We start from the raw sequence: 22776 nt of genomic DNA on the forward strand, positions 1-22776 counted from the left end.
GTCGCTACCATGGCTGCCTTGGCGTCCCGGGTAAAGACGAACTGGCCAATGCGATCCTTCTCCTCGGGCTGCACTGCACGAGCCGCCAAGAGCCACTGGGCCCGGCTGGGGCGCCAGGCGGCGCACGGAAAAGCCCAACGCACGCCTTCCATGGGGGGAAAACACCGCAAAGCCCGCGCCCGAGAAACTATTCGCGGCCCGGGACGCACACGCACGGATGTGCGCACGCACGACCCCACAACGACTCCGAGCATTCGCTCTGAACGTCTGCGTAAAGACGGAGCTCATTATGTCCCGCCTCCACCTCTCCCGGAGGAGCGTGGCCTGCGGGGGCGTGACGTCAACGCGAACGCCTACCCTGCCCTCCTCCCAAGGAAAGCAGCCGGGAGCAGGGGGTGGAGCCCGAGGAAGCCGTGGCTGCTCTGCAGTAACTTCGGAGGTCTGGGGAAGGGCTGTACTTCAGGGACCGCAGTTTAGTTAGGGAGGTGGGGCGAAGCCGAGTCACCAGGAAATTGCACCACTCCTGAACTAGGACAGAGAGGCTGACAGCCAGCCATGCCAATAGCAGTGCAGCCTCTGAGAGTTAGGGCGGGCCCAGCTGGAGACCAGAGACCGCAGATGCAGGTGAGTGACGAACTGTGGTGCCTGACGGGGGGAAGCGCGGGCTGGAGGGAGCCGGAGCGGTCCTCGGTGCCCCCGGCTGAGGGGGAGCTGCTTTGGCCCGAGGCCTCTTCGGGAAGGGGAGCTTCTCGGAGGGGCCCGACCACTACCCCGGGCTACGCCTCCACCCGCCCGAGGGCCCCTCTGGCTTTCTAGCAAATCCTTATGGTGTGGAGGCGCCCCCCCAGGCCGCGAGAGTGGTCCTTCTCTTCGGCCCAATGGGCCACCCCGGGGTGCGGAGATCCCTGGAAAGATGCCGGGACGGAGGTGGCCTTGGCCCCTTTCTGGGAGCGGCTGATGCTCCTAAAACTGAGGCAAACGTTAGCCATGAACTCCCTCTCCTGGTTTGACACTGCGGGCCACTTGATGTAATTGAGCTTTCCACCCTGACCTAGGAGCTCGAGGAGCATCTGAAGCTGCAGTTCTAAATAACATCATGTCTGCGACCTTTATGTAAAAGGCCATGCAAGAATCATCCCTCCGAACTGATATCCGTGTCTTTTCCAGTATTTGTTACAGAATTCCTTCGCATGAGATAAAACCCTCCTTAAGTTCATAAACTTCCAAAAAAAAAAAAAAAAAAAACCCTCTCTTTTCTAGAAATTGGTTGTAATTTCTTTTGGCAAACAATGATTGCTAGATGTCATTTTACTTTTTTTTTTTCTCTTGTCCATTTCCTTCTAAATGACTTTTTATTTTATTTTCTACTTAGTCGTGCCTTTTACATATTTGTTGCAAACTTCTTAAAATTCTTTTAAAAGCTTTTTGAAAATTTTTGCTTCTTGTAAATTAAAGGGCTGTGAAATGAATTACTGATATGGTGGTAGATATTTATGCAGATTTTATGGTAAAAAACTGAAGGTTGTCTTATACCACCTCTTTCTCTTTCAGTCTCTCAAGTTAGAACTAACACTTAAGTCTCTTAACTCCTTTCCTCCTTCCTCTGCATTATTCTTTATTACATATGTGTATATACATATATCAAATAAAACCTTTTTATGTATGAAGCACTTTTATAGGCACAGAGAGGACTATAAAGACATATGATATAACCCTCAAATAATAGAAGATTTCCTGTAAACACAGAAAGTAAGACACAGGAATATATTAATATACTTATACGTGTTAATATCAACTTAAATTTTTTTAAAATTTGATATGTTAATGTGCAAAAACAGTTTATAACCTGTTTTTCCTTTTATGTGAAGAGGCAACCAGATGGCACAGTGGATATAAGCACAGGACCTGGAATCAAGGGGACCTGAGTTCAAGTCCAGTTTCTGACACTTACTTGCTGTGTGCCTAGGCAAGTCATGTAACAACCCCCCCACGCACTAAGTGAAAAAATGGTTCTTAAACCAAAGCTTCTTAAAACTATGGGTCACGTGGAAGTCATGAAATTTTCATTTATTATCAGTAAATGTTTGGTTTGTATACCTATTGTATTTATGTATATACCCCAAAGTAAAAATTTCAGGGAGAAAAGAGATCATGAGTAGAAAAAGTTGAAGAAACTCTTCTCCAAATGAGAAAAGGAGCTGGCTAAATTAACCCTAAGGAAAGTCAGTGGGATGAGTGATTATCTCTCCTGAATTTTCAACTTCTCTTTACCTATTGGCTCTTTCCCTCTTGCTTATATACATATCCAATTTTTTCTATCCCTAAAAAAAATCTTTATTCTTCCTACTCCTCAAGTTCTATTGTTCTATCTCTTTCCTTTCATACTTAAATTCCTAGAAAGGAAAAAGCTGTTTGCCTGTACTTTCTCACCTCCCACTCATTTGTCAACCCTTTGCTATCAGGCTTGTTTGTTTCCTACTCCCTCACTAAAATTGCTTTCTTAAAGGTCACCAATATTCTCCTTATTGCTAAATTCAATTGCTTATCACTCCTTCCTTTTTTAAAAAAATGAATCTTCTAGACCTTTCCAGAGTCAAACACTGAATACATTTTTATAGATTCTCTCTCTTCCCTGAGTTTTCAAGACACTATTCTATCAGTTCCGTTCTTAACTTTCAGACAATTTTTTCTTTGTCTTCTTTTCAGATATAGTATCCATTTCTCATTATGGCAAGCTCCAGGGATTTGTCCCGGACCTTCTTGTCTTCTCTTTCTATGTTTTCTCAGGGATCTTATCAGGTTCCACATATTTATTGTCTACAATTGTCTCTATGATTATCTCTATCACCTCTACAGTTTTCTCTCTTATCTCCAGCCCCCATTTTTCTGCTGAGTTCCAATCACATTTCCAACTTCTTACACTAATGATTTTCAAAAGAGAGCTTATCTTTCCCCAAAACCTATCCTCTTCTACATTATCCATTTCTGTTAATGGTACCACCATTACTGTAACTCAGAAGTTAGAACTCTGAAACAACCAAAATAATCACATGGCATAATTAAAATAGTTTAATATTTATAAAAGTAGACATTAATAAGGATATAATTTGCCTTAGATTCCCATGTTGTCCTTAAGATTGCACTTCTTTCTGCTAGAGATGTCCTTGAAATATCCCCAAATGGATAGAGAGAATGATGGAGGAAAAAAAGGCCTACCAGCTCTGTCTGGGCAACAATAGTTCAATTTAAAATTTACCATGGATATATGGACTTTGAGCAATATAATGCTTATAAGCTCCATGAGGTCAAGGATTGCGTCTCATACTTTTGTTCTGGTTCCTTTGGACATCTTTAAACACAGCAGCGGCACTTTTTAGACTGAAACCTGTTGAGAACTTAACTGTTTAGATCAAGAGATCAGGAACTATTTATCTATCAAAGGCTACAGGAGGAACAAAAAGTATCAATACATAAAAAGTTATTCAATTTGGTTTGTTGAAGAAACAATTCATTTCAGCACTTTACTCAGCAAAGATAGAACATTAAACATTAGTTATATGTTACAGTTAATTGAGGTAGAGGAAAGAGAAATAAGAGTGTAGAAGGGGAAGGAGGAAGTGAGAAAATGGAGTAGAGATAAGATAGGGAATAGGAGAGACTCAAAGGCAAAAGTATCTCTTTCTATAATCCTATACATTATCTCATTTGATCATCACAATAATATTGTGAGGTAGATGGTACAAAATAGTTGCATCCCTTCTTATAGATGAAGAAGCTCTAGCTCAGAATTTAGCCATTTTCTAAAGGACACATGATTAGTAAATGTATGTATGAATCCAAATATGTTCTATACTATGAATTCTTAACCTGGAATCTCTAAACTTCTTTTAAATTTAATATACATATTTCAATATAGTGTACTTTTTAAACTTTTGTATTATAGCATTTAAAACATTCTGAGAAGGGGTCTAAAGGCTTCACCAGACTGTTAATGGGCTATCTGATCCCAAAAAACTTAAGAACTTCAGTTTTGCACTCTTGTCAAACAGAACCACATTGTTGGCTGGACTCAGCCTATGTGTTCTCACTTCATATTTTGCTCTTCTTATCTCTGTGTCTCCTAACATGACAGTCACTCTGGGATATAGTATCCTCAGAATACGAATGTTGGATTCTGTAGTCCTTTTCATTCCATCAATTTCTATGAATTCTTGATTGATTGATTGATTGACCATGTTCATGATTTAAGTTTTAGAGGAAAAGATAGCAGCATGATTATTGTGAATAATGCCATATGAAGTCGAAGACTTGGGTTCATATCCTGCTTCTGACATTTAGCAGCTGTGAGATCACGGCCTTGTCACTTAACTTTTCAGCATCTTTTGTTAATTTAATAGATTCAATGATTCAATAGATTCAAGATTTTTATTGAGCACCTATTATGTACCAGGCACTGTGTTAAGTATTGGCAATTCTGGTAAGAACAGCAGAATTCACCACAGGATATAGTGATGAAGACCAAATCAGATAATTTATATAAAGCATATTGTATTTTTAAAACACCATATGAATGTTAACTAGATTAGAGGCTTCACTTGTAGAAATATAATGCAATCCAACCAAGGGTGGAAATTGTTGTCTAGTCTATATTGATTATCACAGAAGTATCACTCAAAAATCAGACTTCTTCCTTATCACTATCAATCTACAGTCCTATCACCCTAACCAGTCATGCAAAACATATCCCCACGCTAGCCACATTTCAACTCCCCCCCCAAAAAAAAAAAAGGAAAATAAAGTGTAAAAAGTATGTTTCAATCTGTCTTCAGAATTAATCATTTCTGTTGAAGTGGATAGCATCATGAGTCCTTTAGAATTGTCTTAAGGGCAGCTAGGTGGCGCAGTGGATAGAGTACCAGCCCTGAAGTCAGGAGGATCTGAGTTCAAATTTGTTGTCAGACACTTAACGCTTCCTAGTTATATGACCCTGGTCAAGTCACCAATTGCCTCAGCAAAAAAAAAAAAAAAAAGAAGAAGAAGAAGAATTAGATAATGATCAGAAAAACTAAGTTTTTCACAGTCGGTTATTGTTACAGTATTGCTCAGTACAATGTTTTCCTGGTCACTTCATTTTCTAACAATTTGATAAGGTTAGTGGCAATAAGGCAGTTATTAAAAATCCCCCTTTTTGGTGGGCAGCAGATTTAAACTGAAAGAATTCACTTATCTGGAATTATCAATTGCAAAATGAAAGTTTATTGTTGGATAGAAACCAGTTTGCTAAGAGACTAACTTCTATAGTAGCAGAGTCCTATTAGGGAAATGAAATTTCATGCTGAGAGAATGCCTTCTCATCGGGCAGAAAGTCCTAACAGCTGAGAAAGCTACTTTAGGCCTTCTGCAAGGAATGAACCCAGATAATTCCCTTTTTAAGGATTCCTGGGGCTTCAGGAGCCAAGGTTCCCAGGCTTAGATGCTTATCAGTTTTTATCCCAGATCTCTTATTGGAATTAACAACACTTCAAAGGAGTGCTTTTTGACCAGGATTTCTAATTAAATCAAAGGCTCTGGCATCACAGAAAGATAACTTCTCTGGGGGGATATGCCTTCCCCAGGAGGAGCTGAGACTCCTGTAGGGATCACAAATCAAAAGGAAAACAGTTTCCTTCCCACTTCAAATTCATCTAAGACTTCTCAGGTTTTCCTAAGACCATACTGCTCATCATTTCTTATATCACAATAATATTCTATCACAATTATATACTACAATTTGTTTAACCATTCCCCAATTGATGGGCATCCCCTCCACTTCCAATTCTTTGCCACCACAGAAAGAACTGCTTTAAAGATTTTTTTACATATAAGTTCTTTTCCTTAAAAATCTATTTGGGAAAAGGTTTGTGGCAGCCCTTTTTGTAGTGGCTAGAAACTGAAAAATGAATGGATGCCCATCAATTGAAGAATGATTGGGTAAATTATGGTATATGAATGTTACGGAATATTATTGTTCTGTAAGAAATGACCATCAGGATGAATACAGAGAGGTTTGGAGAGACTTACGTGAACTGATGCTGAGTGAAATGAGCAGAACCAGGAAATCATTATACACTTCAACAACAATACTGTATTAGGAGGTATTCTGGTGGAAGTGGATATCTTCAACAAAGAGAAGATCTAATTCCCTTCCAATTGATCAATGAGGGTCAGAATCAGCTATACCTAGAGAAGGAACACTGGGAAATGAGTGTAAACTGTTTGCATTTTTGTTTTTCTTCCCAGGTTATTTTTACCTTCTGAATCTAATTCTTCCAGTGCAACAAGAAATTTGTTTCTGCACACATATATTGTATCTAGGATATACTTTAACATATTAAACATGTATGGGACTGCCTGCTATCTAGGGTAGGGGGTGGAAGGAAGGAGGGGAAAATTCGGAACAGAAGTGAGTACGAGGGATAATGTAAAAAATTATCCATGCATATGTACTGTCAGAAAAAAGTTATAATTATAAAATTAATTTTTAAAAAATCTGTTTGGGATACAAAACTAGTAGTGGTATTGCTGAGTCAAAGGGTTTACATGGTAGCATAACCTTTTTGGCATAGTTACAAATTATTTTCCAGAATACTTGAATCAGTTCATAATTCTACCAGCAATATAGTAGTTTACTTATTTTTCCACATTTCTCTCTAGCATTTCTCTTTTTTTCTATTTTTGTAGTGTTAGCCAATCTATTAGGTATTAGGCGATAGTTCAGAATTGTTTCATTTGCAATAGTAATTTGGAACATTTTATGTGTCTAACAATAGCTTTGATTTCTTCATCTGAAAACTACCTTTGACCACTTATCAATTGGAGAATGGCTCTAATTTTTTACAAATTTCCCTCTCTATATATTTAAGAAATGAGGCCTTTATCAGAAAAAGTTACTATATAAAAAATTTTCCCAACCTCCTGATTTCCTTCTGATTTTGGATATATTGGTTTTGTTTGTGTAAAAACTTTTTTTTTTTAAATTTTGAGTGGCCAAAATTATTCATTTTACTTCCCCTGAAGGGATCTTAGATTCTACATAGGAGAAGAATAACCAGGGAGCAATATTTTCACTTAGAAAGTTTGGTTTAGGTAGATAGTGGAAGCATAGGCAAAGAGATTGACATAGCTTAGAGATGCTAAGATTCTTATCCAGTTACTTAACTATTTAGTGACAGATTCCAGATTAGAACTCAGATTTCCTGACTATCAGCCTATATTATTCTATCTTTTATGATTCTCTAATTTTTTGGTTTTCTAGCTCAGTTTATACAAATAATTGTTTCTTGTCATCGTCCCTTCTGCTGTAGGATTTCCTGTTACAGCTAGGTGGCAGAGTGGATAGTGTGTCTAAAAGTCAGGAAGATCTGCAATACTGGATGAGATACACTGTTAATGGTATTGAAGCTGTACTCATCCACACTGAGCTTGTTCCCCAGCTTTCTGCCACTTACAGAGAAGCAGGCTATGAATTAATTTATTAACTAATCATTTAGGAAATACAGTATATATTTCTGCCACTAAATGGTACTACCCTCAGGCCAGCAGCGAAATAATCCTAGAGGTTATAGAATCTACATTCACCTGCTTTTCCAGACCATTATATCCCATCTGCTTATCAGAGAGTGGGAGTCCCCAGGAGTCAGTATTAGTGATCTTCTAATCATATAAATCTAGGTATTTGACCTGGATTATATTATGGAATTAGTAAAAGGAAGATTTCTGATGTCTTCTTTGAGTTTCCACCTATATTTGGGAAATTTCCTATGTCTGCATGACCTGCATGCATTTCATTCATAATACTTGGATGATTTTCTTTTTTGTATTCACATATATTACAGCTGTGCAATAAGATAACCCATCATAGCAGGAATAATAACAAGTATAACAAAAACATTTAATAACAAAATTGGAAGAAAATAAAAGCCTACTTCATCTCATTGTTTCCCTTCCCCAATACTACTTCAATGATTGTAGGTATGGAGAAAGAAGGGAAAAGAAAGAATCTTGGATTCAGAATTCACCAAGATTGTTTCAGTAATCACTTAGAGGAAAGAGAAGGGAAACCTGGGATTCAGAACCCATTGTTCTCCCCCTAACTGAGATTTCATCTGCCTCATCCATTCCCACACATTCTTCACATGCTCTTGTCTTCACCACATTGCTTCAGGTCCTTCACTGGTCCAGATCCACTCACCATTAACACAGTACTTCAGAATATGTCCCAGCTCCTCTTTTGCTGTGCCTAATGGAGACCAGTGAATGAGTAGAGAATGGAGGATGACATCAAGGAATATTTTAAGGAAGAAGGAAGATAGAATAAATAGAATAATAATAGTTATCACATTTAAAGTGATTTTCAGGCATCTCATTTTACCTTTACAATAATCCTGGAAGGTGGATGCTATTATTTTTCCCAATTTGCAGAGGAGGAAAACTGACTTGGAGATTAGGTGATTTAACCTTTTTAATTATACAGCTAGCAAATGCCACAGGCTTGATTTGAATTCAGATAATCTTCCTGACTCCAGGTACAGCACTCTATACACTGTTACACTGTGCCACTTTGTTTCCTATGTGTATTCTATACATTTTCAAACTACTTCTTCTAGAAAAATGTATGTGTCTGTGTGTGTGTGTGCATATATATACATATATATTTGTATATCCCTAACCTTTCAAAAGAAGCTCTGTAATCTGTGTTTTCAATTTTCATTACTAAAATAATGCTAAAATGGTATATATGTGCATGCTATTCCTTTGACATGACATTGGATATGAACATTAATTTTTATTGATATGTTAATATTTTAGGGGAAAAAAGTAAAATCACAAACTTTTACTAGTAAATGTTTTAACTAGTAATATACTCATCAGCTTTCATTTGTAGTAAGGAGCACTTTTCATACAATTAAAAATAAATAACCTTTAAAGTTGCGGTATTTTATCATGAAAATTAATCAGTTTTTTTTTTTTTTTCTTTTTTAGTTCTAAGGACAGTTTACATTAGCCATGGACTGCTCACAGAATTCCCTTAGATGGATCATGTGTAATGGAATTCCATCTGATAAGAAAAGCAATTGTCTTGTGGCTGAAGAACATGGGCAACAAATTTTAAATGTACTACAGAATTTTAGAGAGAAGAATGTCTTTTATGATTTTAAGATAATTGTGAAAGATGAAATAATCCCATGCCATCGTTGTGTATTAGCAGCATGCAGTGACTTTTTCAGGTAAACAGTTTTCTTGTGATTCAATTTCAAATTCTGGATAATGTAGATAATTTGTATTAGGAAGTCAGTGTTTCATAAATGTTTTAAATATATTCTCTATTCATCTTAAGGTGATGTATTCCTTGATAATTTTTATTGCTTTGGGGGGGGGGGGGGAAGGCATCCACATGAAATCATTGCAACATTTGCCTTCTCTCTCCCCAACCCCACCCCAAAGCAATTGGAGTTAAGTGAATTGCCCAGGAAGTATGAGACCAGATTTGAATTTGGGTTCTCCTGCTTCAAGGCTGGCATTCTATCCATTGCACCAACTAACTGCCTCAACATTTGCATTCTTTAATAGGTTAGAAGTACAGGACTATCTTTATTAAAGGTGATTATGTTTTGATTCCTAAGGGTGAAATTCTGCCAGCTGCTAATAAATGCTATTAGAGGATATGTAAACCTAACAAATAGGCTCTTAGGCATTGATAAATGAACAAAATAAGACAACACACAATCTAGTTTATCCTTTTTCCATCAAAATAAAATCTTACTGAAATTATAGTGTATCATTTACATATATCAGAATATGGATGCAATCCTGAGCTCTCATTTATTTCATGTGTTATGAATTAAAATTCATATCTTTATTTTGGCAATTTGATTTTCTTTTTTAATCTTCAAGTTAGTTAATAATTTGTTGATTTTGTTAATCTTTTAAAAAATATAATTTCTTGGGGCAGCTAGGTGGCACCTCCTGAAGTCAGGAGAGCCTAAGTTCAAATCTGGTCTCAGATACTATATCTTCTAGCTTTGTATCCCTGGGCTAGTCACTTAATCCCAATTGCCTCAGCCAAAACCAAAAAAGTTCTTGAATTTTTTCAGTTATAATAATTTTCTAGTTTTTCTATACCTCTTCAATTTCCATTAATTCTTTTATTAGCTACGTACAAGAGAAGTGTAGTAGAGTAGTAGCTCAAGAGCTAGCCTGTGAAGCCCAGAAGATTTAGGTTTAAGTCCTGACTGACATCTATTGGCTCTGTGATTCTGGAGAAGTCAGTTAACCTGTCCATGTCCTAAGCAGCTCCCTAAGGCTATAAATTAATGAAAAAATAACCAACCCACACTTGCCTAGAGAATTTGAATACCAGTTCCAGTCCAGTCCTGTTCACCAACTACATATCCATATGTACACATACATATAAGAAAAGATATAGATCTATCTATATCTATATATTACAGATAGATAGATATAGATATAGATACTTTCAGATCAGTGATCGGTCTCTGTTTCTTTTTCCTATCCAATTGAAAATCTAATTCCCCTGAAATATTCTCCCTGTTTATTTCACTAAAGGTCCTTATTCTATATTTTGCTTGTTTTATACTTTGTTTTCCTAGTTTATATAAGAGTACGATGCCTAATCATCTCCTCCCCATCCAAATCTTTCTTAGTGATATTTATTTGTAACACCCATTTGTAAAATGCATTGTTTTAATTCTACCTTTTTTCTTACTCTTAACCCCTTTACAGATTCTCTAGAGTCTGTTCTCTAGATCCCATCTTCTTAAACTGTGGTTTATAACTCCATGTGGACTCTCATGACTGATTATAGGGGTCATAAAATTATGATTTATTATTGATAAATGTTTGGTTTTTATTCCTATTTCATATACTCACGGTCATGTAAAAATGTCTCAGTTGAAAAGGGGTTGCAAATTTAAAAATTTAAGAAGCTCTGCTCCGGAATGCTATCTTGACAGGGACATATAATTTTAGTCCAGAGAACTAATTCTGTTCCACCTTGTAGAAATTTATTTTCCTAAGCATGTAAACTCTGCCTTCATAAGCCCACCCCAGCAGAAATCCTTGCAAGAGCCTTTTTCTCACTCTCTCACACCTCTATGAAGTTCTTCCTCAGCTGCTGCATCCAATCAGCTTTCAAACCAGTTATTTCCACTTCTACACATCTCCCCAGTTCTTCTCACTTATACCATCAGAAAATAGGCCCTTTAATACCAAAACTATCTACCTGATTTCTTGAAAAAGATGTTTTCACTAATCTTCCTACCTTTAATTTCTTTCTACTTCAATCTATCTTTAATACTAAAGCCAGAATTATGTTATCCAAAGATTTTGTCATGTTACTCCTGGGCTCAAACTCTTTTAAGATTTTCTCTATTGCCTATTGAATAAAGTTTAAGCAATCACATGTGGCATCTATAATCTTGCCTTTACCTTTCCAGCTTTGTTACATATTCCTACTATCTTTTCTACATTCTAGTCAAAAAGTAAACACTTAAACATCCCAAATATATCTTTTATATGCCCTCAAGACAAACCTTTCCACTGAATAGATCCAACTTTTAACTCCTTCTTCTGTGTGATCTGCATTGTGATGTTCTACTTCTATTCTCTCACTACTCCAAAGGATAGGGGGAAAAAGTAAAAGCTTCTCATCCACCTTTCCTCTCAAAGGCTAACCTATCATGGCATACAAATATACATTTTCTTTTCTACTCATTGAAGAGCCACCAATAGTGATAGCAATTTATTAATGTCTTTTCTCCCTGAAATAGTAATGTACATCTTTTACATACTCTCTGATTTTTTTTTCTGCTACATCTACTATTTATTAAATTCTCTTTGCCTTCCTTCTGTATTCTCTCAGATTATGTACAACTGTTTTTTAAAGAAAATCAAAGCACAAACAACTTCCTATACATTATTCTGAAACAAACATCTAATTTCTTAGTATTTCATTAATTTATAAAGTTTTTATCTTTATACTGTTTGGCCACTTTATATATTGAGTACCTTGATTACCTCCAGTCCCAGAAAAAGATACTGTTCCATGCCCTGTGCCCAGGTACAAAAATGTTAACTGCAAAAGGCCAAAGACTTAGCTCAGTAATATAACAGGAGAGCTAGGGGAATCTCTCATTGGATGGCCCTTATTTTATTATGGCAGCAGGATACTAAGTTGTATTGTACCCATGTTAAGAGGATTGTAAAGAATGAGATAGGAAGTTGGTAAAAGTAGACTAGAAGGATCTGGGAGCATTAATTATAACATACACATAAAATTCAACTTAGGGAGATTTTTCTGTAATGACTTCATTTCAAGGATAGATTGACATGGCATCTTCATCATATTCATTCTACTGGTCCAGATTTAAGTTACATATTAATTACTTATATTCACATATATTAGGTTTTACTCAGTTGTTTTTCCATCACCTTTGAAAGCAGACCTGTTACCAGAAGGTACAAAGCAATGATTACAATGTAAATGGAAAGAACAATAACATAAAAAAGAAACTGAAGGTAATACAACTAAAAGAAGGTTAGCCTTGAAAAATTACCTCCTTTCCATTGCATAAGACAGGGGAGGGAACATTAGGGTGAAGGATATGAGTATGTATACCAGTAGACACAGTCAATATATTGGTTAGTTCTTTTGTACTATTTTTTTCTTTTTAAAATCTTTGTTATCACTGAAGAAGAGAAGCCATATTCAGAAGTAAATTGATATAAAAACAAAAGAAATGAATAAAAATAAATATATTTAAAATGATTAAATTTGTGGGGAGAAGGAACCTACCTACTTTTAATCACAGCAGAGTAAGTTTGCCTTAAGCAAAACAAAAGAGTAAGTCTTAAAAACAAATTTACATAGTACCTTCTTCATAAATGTTATATTTTCAAAGGAATCAGACTTTACCATTCAAAGCTATTTATTTATGAAAAATATACACTATGCAGAATATTTGTACTTTCTATTTTATTATATTTGATCTCTTTGTGGGAGAGACAGGAAGTGAAATAGATGGGTCTCCCTGTCTCACCCAAGCTGGAAGTTCAGTAGCTCTCATGGATCTGATATCACCAGTTGAGCAGCATGGAAGCTTTAAACTGCTATTTTCAACATTGGTTACTTCACTTCTCCATAGGCAACCTCATGGTCTCCTGCTTTCAGAAGTAAATTTAGTGTAGCTATCCAGATGGCTTTGGTCTACTATAGTTTAAAATTCCTGAACTCAAGCAGTTCATAGTAGCAGAGATTATAGGCCGGTGCTTCCAAGCCAAGTCCCATACTTAATCTTCAAAGAGAAAAAATTCACAGATTTTTTCCCCAGAAATTTTAATTAGAAACAAAACCAAATCAGTTTTGAAATAAACCAAAAAGAAAGTTATTAAAATATTTGTATTAATAAATCATCCAGGGGCAATTAGGTGGTGCAGTAGATAGAGCATCAGCCCTGAAGTCAGGAGGACCTAAATTCAGATATGATCTCAGACACTTAATATTCCTAATTGTGTAACCCTGGGCAGGTCATTTAATCCCAATTGCATCAGCAAAAAAAGCAAAAGAAAATCATCCAGAGTGCTTCCATATGTGTATACTAGAGTAAATGTGAAGACATTTATAAAGGTAAATGAAAAAAATAATGTTCACTATATTATGTGAAAGGTTACTATTTGAAATTATTTATGAGTTATATGAATGACATCATGATAATATGAGTTAAAACTAGAAATTGAACTTGGCATTAGAGCAATCTAAGTGCATTTGAAAGAATTTGCAAAAAAACGAAAATGGAAGTACCATCATGGATGTAAGATGTTATAGTGGAAAGGGTGCTGGTTTTATAATCAGAGATTCTGAATTAAAATCCTAGATCATTTTTTAAACTATGGGACACTAAGAAAGCTACTTCATCTTTCTGGCCTCAATTTCTCATTTCTTAAATGAGGGAGTTGGATTAGATGATATCTATGGTTGCCTTCTGCTCTAGATTTATGATTCCATGAATACATGTAACCATTTCAAATTTGATTCCTATTTCCCATTATTGTCCTTATAGTACTTAAAGAAAGCTATCTTCTCCATGAACATTTCTTATGAAAAAAAGCTTTTTCCTGAGGGGAAAAATTGAAGAGAAAACCTGAAGAGATTAATAAGTATTAGAGCAAAAAAAATCAAAATCAAATCTCCTAACTCAAAATGTAATTTCCCACCCCCTATACTACATGCTTCTCAATATGCATCCTACTAAATGGTCCTGAGTTACAGAAGTGAAAAAATTCAACTTATACTTACACATACCCACATACACACACCTCACATGCATGCAAACATGTACATATGTATCTACTTATATGTATAATTGGATAATTTAATCAATCATTAAATATGTATTAATAGACTTTTTATATTCCAGTATGTTTAAAAATATGTTCCTTATGATTTTAAAATTCTAATTTTAGATCAATATGAATTCAAAGAGGAAAATATTTACTATTCATATATTATTACTTTTGTTTTTACAGAGCTATGTTTGAAGTAAACATGAAAGAACGAGATGATGGGAGTGTTACCATTAGTAATTTGTCCCCCAAAGCAGTGAAAGCTTTTCTTGATTATGCCTATACTGGAAAAACGGAAATAACAAATGATAACGTAGAAATGTTCTTCCAGTTGTCATCATTTCTTCAAGTTTCATTCCTTTCCAAAGCTTGCAGTGATTTTTTAATAAAAAGTATTGATCTTGTCAATTGTTTACAGTTGTTGTCAATATCAGATAGCTATGGTGCTTCCCATTTGTTTGACCATGCACTCAAATTTGTACAGCATCACTTTTCTTTGTTACTCAAATCCACCGACTTTTTAGAGATTAATTTTGGAGTATTACAAAAATGTTTGGAAGCAGATGAATTAAATGTTCCTGAAGAAGAATCTGTGTTGAAAGCAGTTCTTAATTGGACCAAACATAACTTGGAATCAAGGCAAAAACATCTGCCTCATTTGATGAAAAAGGTACGTTTACATCAGTTATCTGAGGAGACTCTTCAGGACTACCTGCTTTCTGAAGATCATTTACTCAAAAGCACCAAGTGCTTTGACATAATCAGAGATGCAATTAAATGTGTGCAACATTCCAGTGGACTCTATCCAGATGCTCGTCCATCCACAACTGAAAAATATATATTCGTTCACAAAACTGAAGAAACAGGAGAAAATCAGCACACATTTTGCTATAATATTAAAACAGATAAATGGAAAGTGCTGCCACAGACTCACATGATTGACTTGCCAGGGTCTAGTCTATCTAGTTATGGAGAAAAAATATTTATGACAGGTGGTTGCAAAGGGAAATGTTGCAGAACTGTTCGACTTCATATTGCTGAGTCATATCATGATGCCACTGATCAGACTTGGTGCTACTGTCCAGTCAAGAATAACTTCTTCGTAGTATCAGCAATGAAAAAGCCAAGAACCATGCACACATCAGTTGTGGCTCTCAATAAATTGTTTGTAATAGGTGGAAAGACTAGAGGAGCTCGGGACATTAAAAGCTTGTTGGATGTAGACTCTTATAATCCTCTTTCCAAAGAGTGGTTATCTGTAAGCCAGTTACCCAGAGGCATATACTATCCAGAAGCAAGTGCATGCCAAAATGTGATTTATGTTCTTGGATCTGAAGTAGAGATTACTGATGCCTTTAACCCATCTCTTGATTGCTTTTTTAAATATAATGCCACAATTGACCAGTGGTCTGAACTAGTAGCAGAATTTGGTCAATTTTTTCATGCAACATTAATCAAAGCAGTGCCAGTAAATTCCACATTGTACATATGTGACCTTTCTACCTATAAGGTTTATAGTTTTTGTCCAGACACTTGTGTTTGGAAGGGAGAAGGATCTTTTGAATGTGCAGGATTTAATGCAGGTGCAGTTGGAATTGAAGACAAAATTTACATATTAGGTGGTGATTATGCTCCAGATGAAATTACAGATGAAGTGCAAGTCTACCACAGCAACAGATCTGAGTGGGAAGAAGTGTCACCAATGCCTAAGGCATTAACTGAATTTTACTGTCAAGTGATTCAATTTAATAAGTACAGAGACCCCTGGTTTTCAACCTATTTGTATTAACAATATGTGGTAGAATCCCTTTCTAAAATTATTTCAGTCAAAAGACAAATACAGTAAACTTTATCTGGCATGATTGGGGAAAGGCTTGTACTTACTAATCAAAAACTGTGATTAACTGAGAATCACCACATAAATTCTTAAAGATTGATGTTTATATTTAAATACATGTATTTATACATATGTATGTCTTACACATATATACATACCTACCAATTCTTTAAGAATATAGAAAATGGGAAAGAAGTCATTTAATACCAAAATATCAAGTATGGCCACAGACAATCTACTTTGTTATAAAGGTGTTGCAAACTGGATCAACTCAGGAGATTAAAGAGCTTTGAGGTATTTTAAAAAACCACTAAAACAATGCTGAGGATAATTTAATTTTATTCTGAAGATAAACAAGTCTGCTGGAAAGACTTTTAAGTACACCAAAATCTTCAGCTTGGATGATTCAGTGATTTAAGTACATAATCCACAGAACTTTATTCAAAATAAAATAAAACCAAAGCTTATTGACCTTGGCTATTAGAAGAATAAAGGCTATCAAGATACTTTTTAAAATAGGTAAAACTTATCACAAATTTATGGAAAGTGGGAAAAGAAAGAAGTCCGTAAATAGGTGGGATCTCTTAAATTCACATCTTTTCCTTTGGAAAAAAGCAAGGAGGCTCTGGAAAGTCCCAGGAAGATGAAGTTATTTTGGATGTTTGTAAGGAAACAATTATGTACTTACCTTGCTTACCTTGGGAGACTATTTGAGCTATCATGCTTTTTCCCTATCTGTGCTATTAACAAAGAGATCTGGTCAGTGATTGAGAAAAACAGGTAATAGAATGTTTACTATATAAATATTTTAATTTGCAAAGATTATGATTATATATACATAGTTCTATGGTTGTTATATATTTGATTTGTACATAAGATCATAAATCTAGAGCTGGCAAGAACCTTAGAGGCCATCTAGTCTATCTCCCTCGTTTTATAGATTAAGCCAAGAATAAAATGAAGTTATTTGCCCAAAGTCACATAAATTTAGTCAATGGAAATTTATTTCATTATTTATTTTGCCACAACTAGTGAAACCTTATCCTTTTTATTTTCTTTAGTATGAACTTAAACATGAACATGAACATTTCAATATGTAAAGAAAAAAATTATGAAACTGATCTTCCAACTAAATAGATCATATGTGAAATTGAGTTTTTCAAAAACATATTATTCAAAGTTCATTTTGCAATTCAGGACTAACATTATTTAACCTTTCATAAAAGAAAACCATCACTTTTTTTTAGTTAAAATTATTTGTTAAAGTACTTCAATGGGGCTATTTCACTCCCTTGAAAGTTAACCTGAGTTAACTTGAGGTTTTATCTTTTTTTTTTTTCAATAACCTCCTTTCTAAATCATAATTAGCTAAAGCCTTTTGGACTAGAACTATTTGTGTAACCAGTATTTGAAAATGCATGATTTTTCAGTGGGTTGTTAAAATGTGTCCAAATATGTTGCATATGACTCAAACTTTAAATTCTTTTATTTTCCTTATAGGAACCGAAGCAAAGCTGAATGGCAAGAAAAGTTTATTAATAATAATTGATTTTATATAATGCTTTAAAGTTTGCAAAGGCTTTACATATTTTATCTCATCTTAGTCTCACAGAAACCATGTAATATAAGTAGCACAGATTTTTTTTTTTTTTTTTTTTTTTTTTGACAAATTTGGAAACAGGCTCAGGAAGATTAAATGACTAGCCTATCATCATGAATGTAGTAATGTCAGAGACAGGCTTCAAACTCAGATCTTGAACTGAAATTCAGACCTTTTCTAGATCCAGTACTTTACTCACAAAGGCATACCCTTGATATTTAGTTTGCCCAGTTTCTCTCAAAAGTTTAGGTGAAATTATTTTAATTTGTCACTCAGTTAAGCTAATCAGAAAATTTACCTGTGTTTACATTGGTTGGAAAGTAAATATCAAATGTAGCCTAGAAAATAATTGAAATCTCTCACTCCTCCCCTCTTAATCAAGAGGAGACATCTTTTAAAATGAACTACAGTACTGTATAAATAAGATATATTTGAGATGTCCCATAACTTTAATGAATGAATGAAGTTTATTCTTTTTAAAAAGCACTTACATGATTTTTGTTAGCCTTTTTAATGGTAATCTTCCCAAAGTGTGTTACATATTTCTCTGCCTTCATATGTGTTGTCTTATGCTCTGAATATGTTATCATTTACTTGAGGAACGGTCTGCTGTAGAGCATAGAGGGCTGGAGTCCAGATGACCTTCATTCAGTCTTCTGACAGGCTAGTTTATGTGACACTGGGCAAAACACTTAATCTCTCAGTGCTCTAGACAACTCTTAAAACAGCCTAAAACTTCATAACTTGTTGATCTGTATTGGCAGAGGGAATTTACTCTCTGGGAAATTTCCTATACAGTGAAGTTATAGGTCCATTTTTAAAAAAATAATTGTTGATTCAGTGTTAACATTCTAAATTGTACTGTCATAGAGTGACACCTGGATGGGTTAGTGATGTGTGTAATAGGGCTCTCTCTTTCCTTGCTTCTTTTTCTAAAACTTTAATTGTGCTTCAGGTCACCATATCCTTTCAGTGTCTAGTCTGCTGCCCCAGTTAACAAAAGTTTGGTTTAATTTTGTCTACAGTTCTAAGCTGTGAACTCTGACCTAGGAATAGTTATGTACATTTTCTGCAGAGAAAAGTATATGGCTTTGTAACAATTATTTTTCCTTTAAGGTAATTTTCCCAGCTATGCCCTACATGAATGAGATTTCTTCTCTGGATAAGTAAGACATTTCTTAAAATTACAAATACCCAAATTTGAACTTTATTAAGAAGTTTCATGTCTTGAAGTGTAACTATGTACCTTATGAACTTGTGAATGTAATTATTCATGCTAAATACAAAGCATGTTAACTTGGCACTAGGTAAAACCATATAATACTCTTTTATAAGTTAAGAAAAAGAACTGGATGTTTTGGCATTTACATTATATATACATGTTTTATAAGTATGATTATATTGGAATTGATTAAAACTGATATTTTTACGGTAACATAAATTTATGCAAAGCATTTGGTTGCTGTGTGATATATTCATTTTTATATGTGCCCAATCTGAACAAAACTCTAAGTAAAAAAAAAATTAAAAATCTGCTATTTGGAGTTTTCTGAATAGAATTTATTGTTATGTGTTTTTTAAAAATGTCTTTTAAAGGCAAGTCAGATTAATGCTTTTATTGTGTATTTCTTAGTTGATGGCACATTTCTCTGGCAGAAGCCTTCCAGTTAAATGATCTGATATAAGAAAAGATTATGGCATAATGTCTAGAGCTATAACTAGAAATTTTTTACTTAAGGCAAAAACAGCTCTGAGAAAGGTTTACTAAAAGGAAAATTGTCTAGTAATTTTCACCCCTGACAGTGAGAAAAATTCATAATTGGACTACCCCATTTTCTTCCTCCAGATAATAACTAAGAAATGGCAATCTACTTATGGATTAAATTTTTTTTTTTTTTGAAAAATCAAAAATTGGAGAGAAGAATGTTCCCCAGTTACCCTTTGAGGATATTTGTAAAGTCAGCAACAATATCATATTTAAGTGCTGTAGAGTAACTTAACTTAAATTAGCTTAATTAAATACATTTCTTCAGACATAAATTAATCATTTGAACTACTACAAATCCAGTGCAATCTAAAACTTGTTTTCATTATAGAACCTAAAGCAATTTTAACCACATGATAACATTTGACACATCTGGAATACTTATCTCCAAAGAACCCTACTTAATGATAAAACAGTAGAATCTGAAAGTTAGGTCATCGAGATCATCTATTACAACCTCCTTCATAATATAAGAGTATCCTTTACAGCCTCTTTGACAGGTGATTATCTAATCTCTACCTTAAGTTTTTTCCTTATATGGAACTGAAATTTGTCTCACTATAATTCTCCTTCCCTGATCCCAGTTTTTCATTCAGTGTCTATGGAGTTTAAATCCAATTCTTCTACATGACAGCTCTTCATTTTAAAACGGCCAGATCAGAGGACTAGCTTTGAAGTCTTCCTTTTCACACATTTTTTCTTCAGGTCTTTCTTTTAACACATTCTAGCTGTGTCATCATTTAACCTCTCCAGGTACATAGGGCACTGATCTACATTGGTATTGATTTCCATCCTGGGATTTCTCTTTATCAATTAGATCCATAAACAAAAAATACACTCCCACTTTGGCTTTCCTTTCTAGGCTAAATAAGCAGAATTTCTTCTGTTATTCATCAACATGCAGTTATTGCCAGCCATAGTTGTCCTCCTCTGGATCTACTCCAATTTGTCCATGACTTTCTTAAAATGCAGCACCCACAAACAATACCAACTTTTTCATATGATCTCTTTTTATAAAGAATGACTGTTAAGCTTTTGGCTTTGTTTTAATTCAGTCTTTCTGTTTACACATAGCCTGTATTCCAATGGTCTTCTCGTCTTAATCATGTAGTTATGTATATTCTAACTTGACTGTAATCTTTGGAAGGACATGCATCTGCAAATTTTTTAGCTGCTTCTTAAGAAATTAATATCTTGTTAACTTCAAATATATGAAATACAGATTATACATCTTCCCAATGGAAATAATTACTGATGCTTGATTGCAGTTGCATTCTGTATGGGTGTCATATTATCTTAGGTCATCAAGTATAAAATGATGTACTTTGCTTTCTGACCTCATACAAAGTTTAGAAGAATACAGGAGTAGGTATATGTATTATAAACAATCAGAGTTTAATGATAGACAAAGTAACTATAATAGTATTACTGAAAATACAACCTATACTCATTCTTATATTAAGGAAATGGAATAGCATAATCAAATGCACAGATGAGGAACTGAATGATTTTGAGTTTCACCTTCCTCTTTCCCTATGGTTAAGCTGTTAATGAATAATGAAATGGAGAAAAGGAAAACAAGACTAAGTAGAAAGAAGACAAATGGCCTAGAACTCTGCTTTCTGAAAAAATAATCTGTGGGAAATAAGGAGTTGAGATTAGTAGAATCAAGATCTTGCACCTGAGTCTTTACTTTCCAATCAATAGGGTTTGGTTATGCATAATTGTCACAAAGATTTTACTTTTTTCCCCAGTTTGGGGAGGGAAGAGGAAAGAAAACAATTGTTATTGAAAAATGTAAAATAATAAGTTCAAAAACATTTTTAAACAATTTTTAAAATTTTAAAATCAGATCTATGGTTTATATTATCACTTGAAACTTTAAATTCTTATGGAAAGGAAATCTCTTATTTTAAATTCAGATTAAGGATTTTAGTAAGCACAGATTAATGTCCTAAAAAAATTCAACACCAAAGACCTTTTGTGATGTCTTTATAACAAATCTTATTTTGACATAGTCTAGTTTTTTTGGATATTAGATTATTAGGTCAAATCAGAAAGATAATACTTTTATGTTTCTATCCTTCAGATATATGTCGATATTTTTTAGCAGTAGAGGGGTTTGTTTGTTTGTTTGTTTTTACAAATTATTACCAAGAGGTTTATAACTATATATAGGCCACTTAAATTAACTGAAGCAAAAGGTTTGAATTAAGCCCAATTGCCATTCAGTTTCAGTTTATGGGTCATCTAACTTTGTTCTGTTTCAGAACCTCAAACCCTGAAGAGCTTATTGTTTGCATGCCATTGGCTGCTAGAGGGACCAGGCTGTAAAGTATAAACTACTGACTTCAAATAAATGATAAAAATAACTCTGTTCTGTTGATTATAAACACCATCTTTTTGATGTTTAAACGAGATCATAGATCCTAAAAATCATTGATTTTCTAAGGCATAGAGAAATTAAATCACTTGCCTAGGATCACACAGCTAATAAATGTTTGAGGTAAGTTTGAATCTAAGTGTTTTTCCTGGTCCATACTTCTACCATACTGCTTCTCTAAATGCAAAATGCATATTCACAATCTGCATGTCATAATGTAACTGAGTGCAAGCTTTTGTATATTATACATTACATAAACTTTCATGTATATAATGCAACTTCTTTCCATATAAGAAGGAAACTATTTTGATATGTGGCAGAATTTTACATTTTAGATTGCTACTATGTTATAATTTATATGTATAAAAAAAAGCATGTGTCCTATTTTTTTGGTATAATTTAAAATTTAAGTTCTACAAAGTTTATTAAGTATATAATGTATGTGCAATCTTACACATAAATAAAGTCAATTTGAGAGGCTTCTTATTATTTGAAATGGATTATTTTATTGTTTATATCAATAATCTCAAAAATGAAGCACCCATCCCTCTTTGTCATGTCATGATCCCAAAGGATGAACCTTTAAAGAATGGGAAGATATCTTCCTAAAATATCCAATTGTTGGGTTTGTTTTCAACATAATTATACCATCCCTTTTACCTATTATAATACTTCCCAATTTTGCTCTTTCTACCATCTGGCCTCCCCTGGGGCTGATTGCGCAAGCTACAAATCTTTCTCATTGTGTTTGTTTTACAACCTGGTCATGCAGAGCATTTGTACAAGCACCC

General features: G+C 34.6%; 2 protein-coding genes across 3 annotated transcripts in view; one reads left to right on the forward strand and one right to left on the reverse strand.

The window, feature by feature from the left end:
• The window catches only part of AASDHPPT (aminoadipate-semialdehyde dehydrogenase-phosphopantetheinyl transferase), a 52867-nt gene extending 52592 nt beyond the window's left edge, over positions 1–275 (reverse strand). Inside the window, exon 1 of the mRNA XM_074304361.1 lies at positions 9–275. Within this exon, the coding sequence (XP_074160462.1) occupies positions 9–254 (246 nt within the window). The 5' untranslated portion in view covers positions 255–275. The remainder of the gene's footprint in view (positions 1–8) is intronic.
• A 61-nt stretch (positions 276–336) lies between these two features.
• On the forward strand, positions 337–22455 carry KBTBD3 (kelch repeat and BTB domain containing 3). 2 transcript variants are annotated; one of them, XM_074304359.1, is made up of 4 exons: positions 337–624; positions 1869–1966; positions 9022–9266; positions 14584–22455. In XM_074304359.1, exons 3-4 carry the CDS (start codon positions 9046–9048, stop codon positions 16187–16189), a joined length of 1827 nt encoding a protein of 608 aa, XP_074160460.1. In that variant the 5' UTR covers positions 337–624; positions 1869–1966; positions 9022–9045; the 3' UTR covers positions 16190–22455. The 2 variants fall into 2 exon arrangements, with proteins under 2 accessions (XP_074160460.1, XP_074160459.1); XM_074304358.1 differs by lacking the exon at positions 1869–1966.
• The last annotated feature ends 321 nt before the right edge of the window (positions 22456–22776 follow it).

Source organism: Sminthopsis crassicaudata, chromosome 3, assembly GCF_048593235.1.
Source record: "Sminthopsis crassicaudata isolate SCR6 chromosome 3, ASM4859323v1, whole genome shotgun sequence".
In the NCBI taxonomy this organism is placed as follows: domain Eukaryota; kingdom Metazoa; phylum Chordata; class Mammalia; order Dasyuromorphia; family Dasyuridae; genus Sminthopsis; species Sminthopsis crassicaudata.

Excerpts from the sequence above, each read along its gene's own strand:
- KBTBD3 (XM_074304359.1), top strand. The coding sequence starts at position 9,046 with ATGGACTGCTCACAGAATTCCCTTAGATGGATCATGTGTAATGGAATT. Across the intron at positions 9,267-14,583 it reads GCATGCAGTGACTTTTTCAG|AGCTATGTTTGAAGTAAACA; the intron begins GTAAACAGTTTT and ends TTGTTTTTACAG.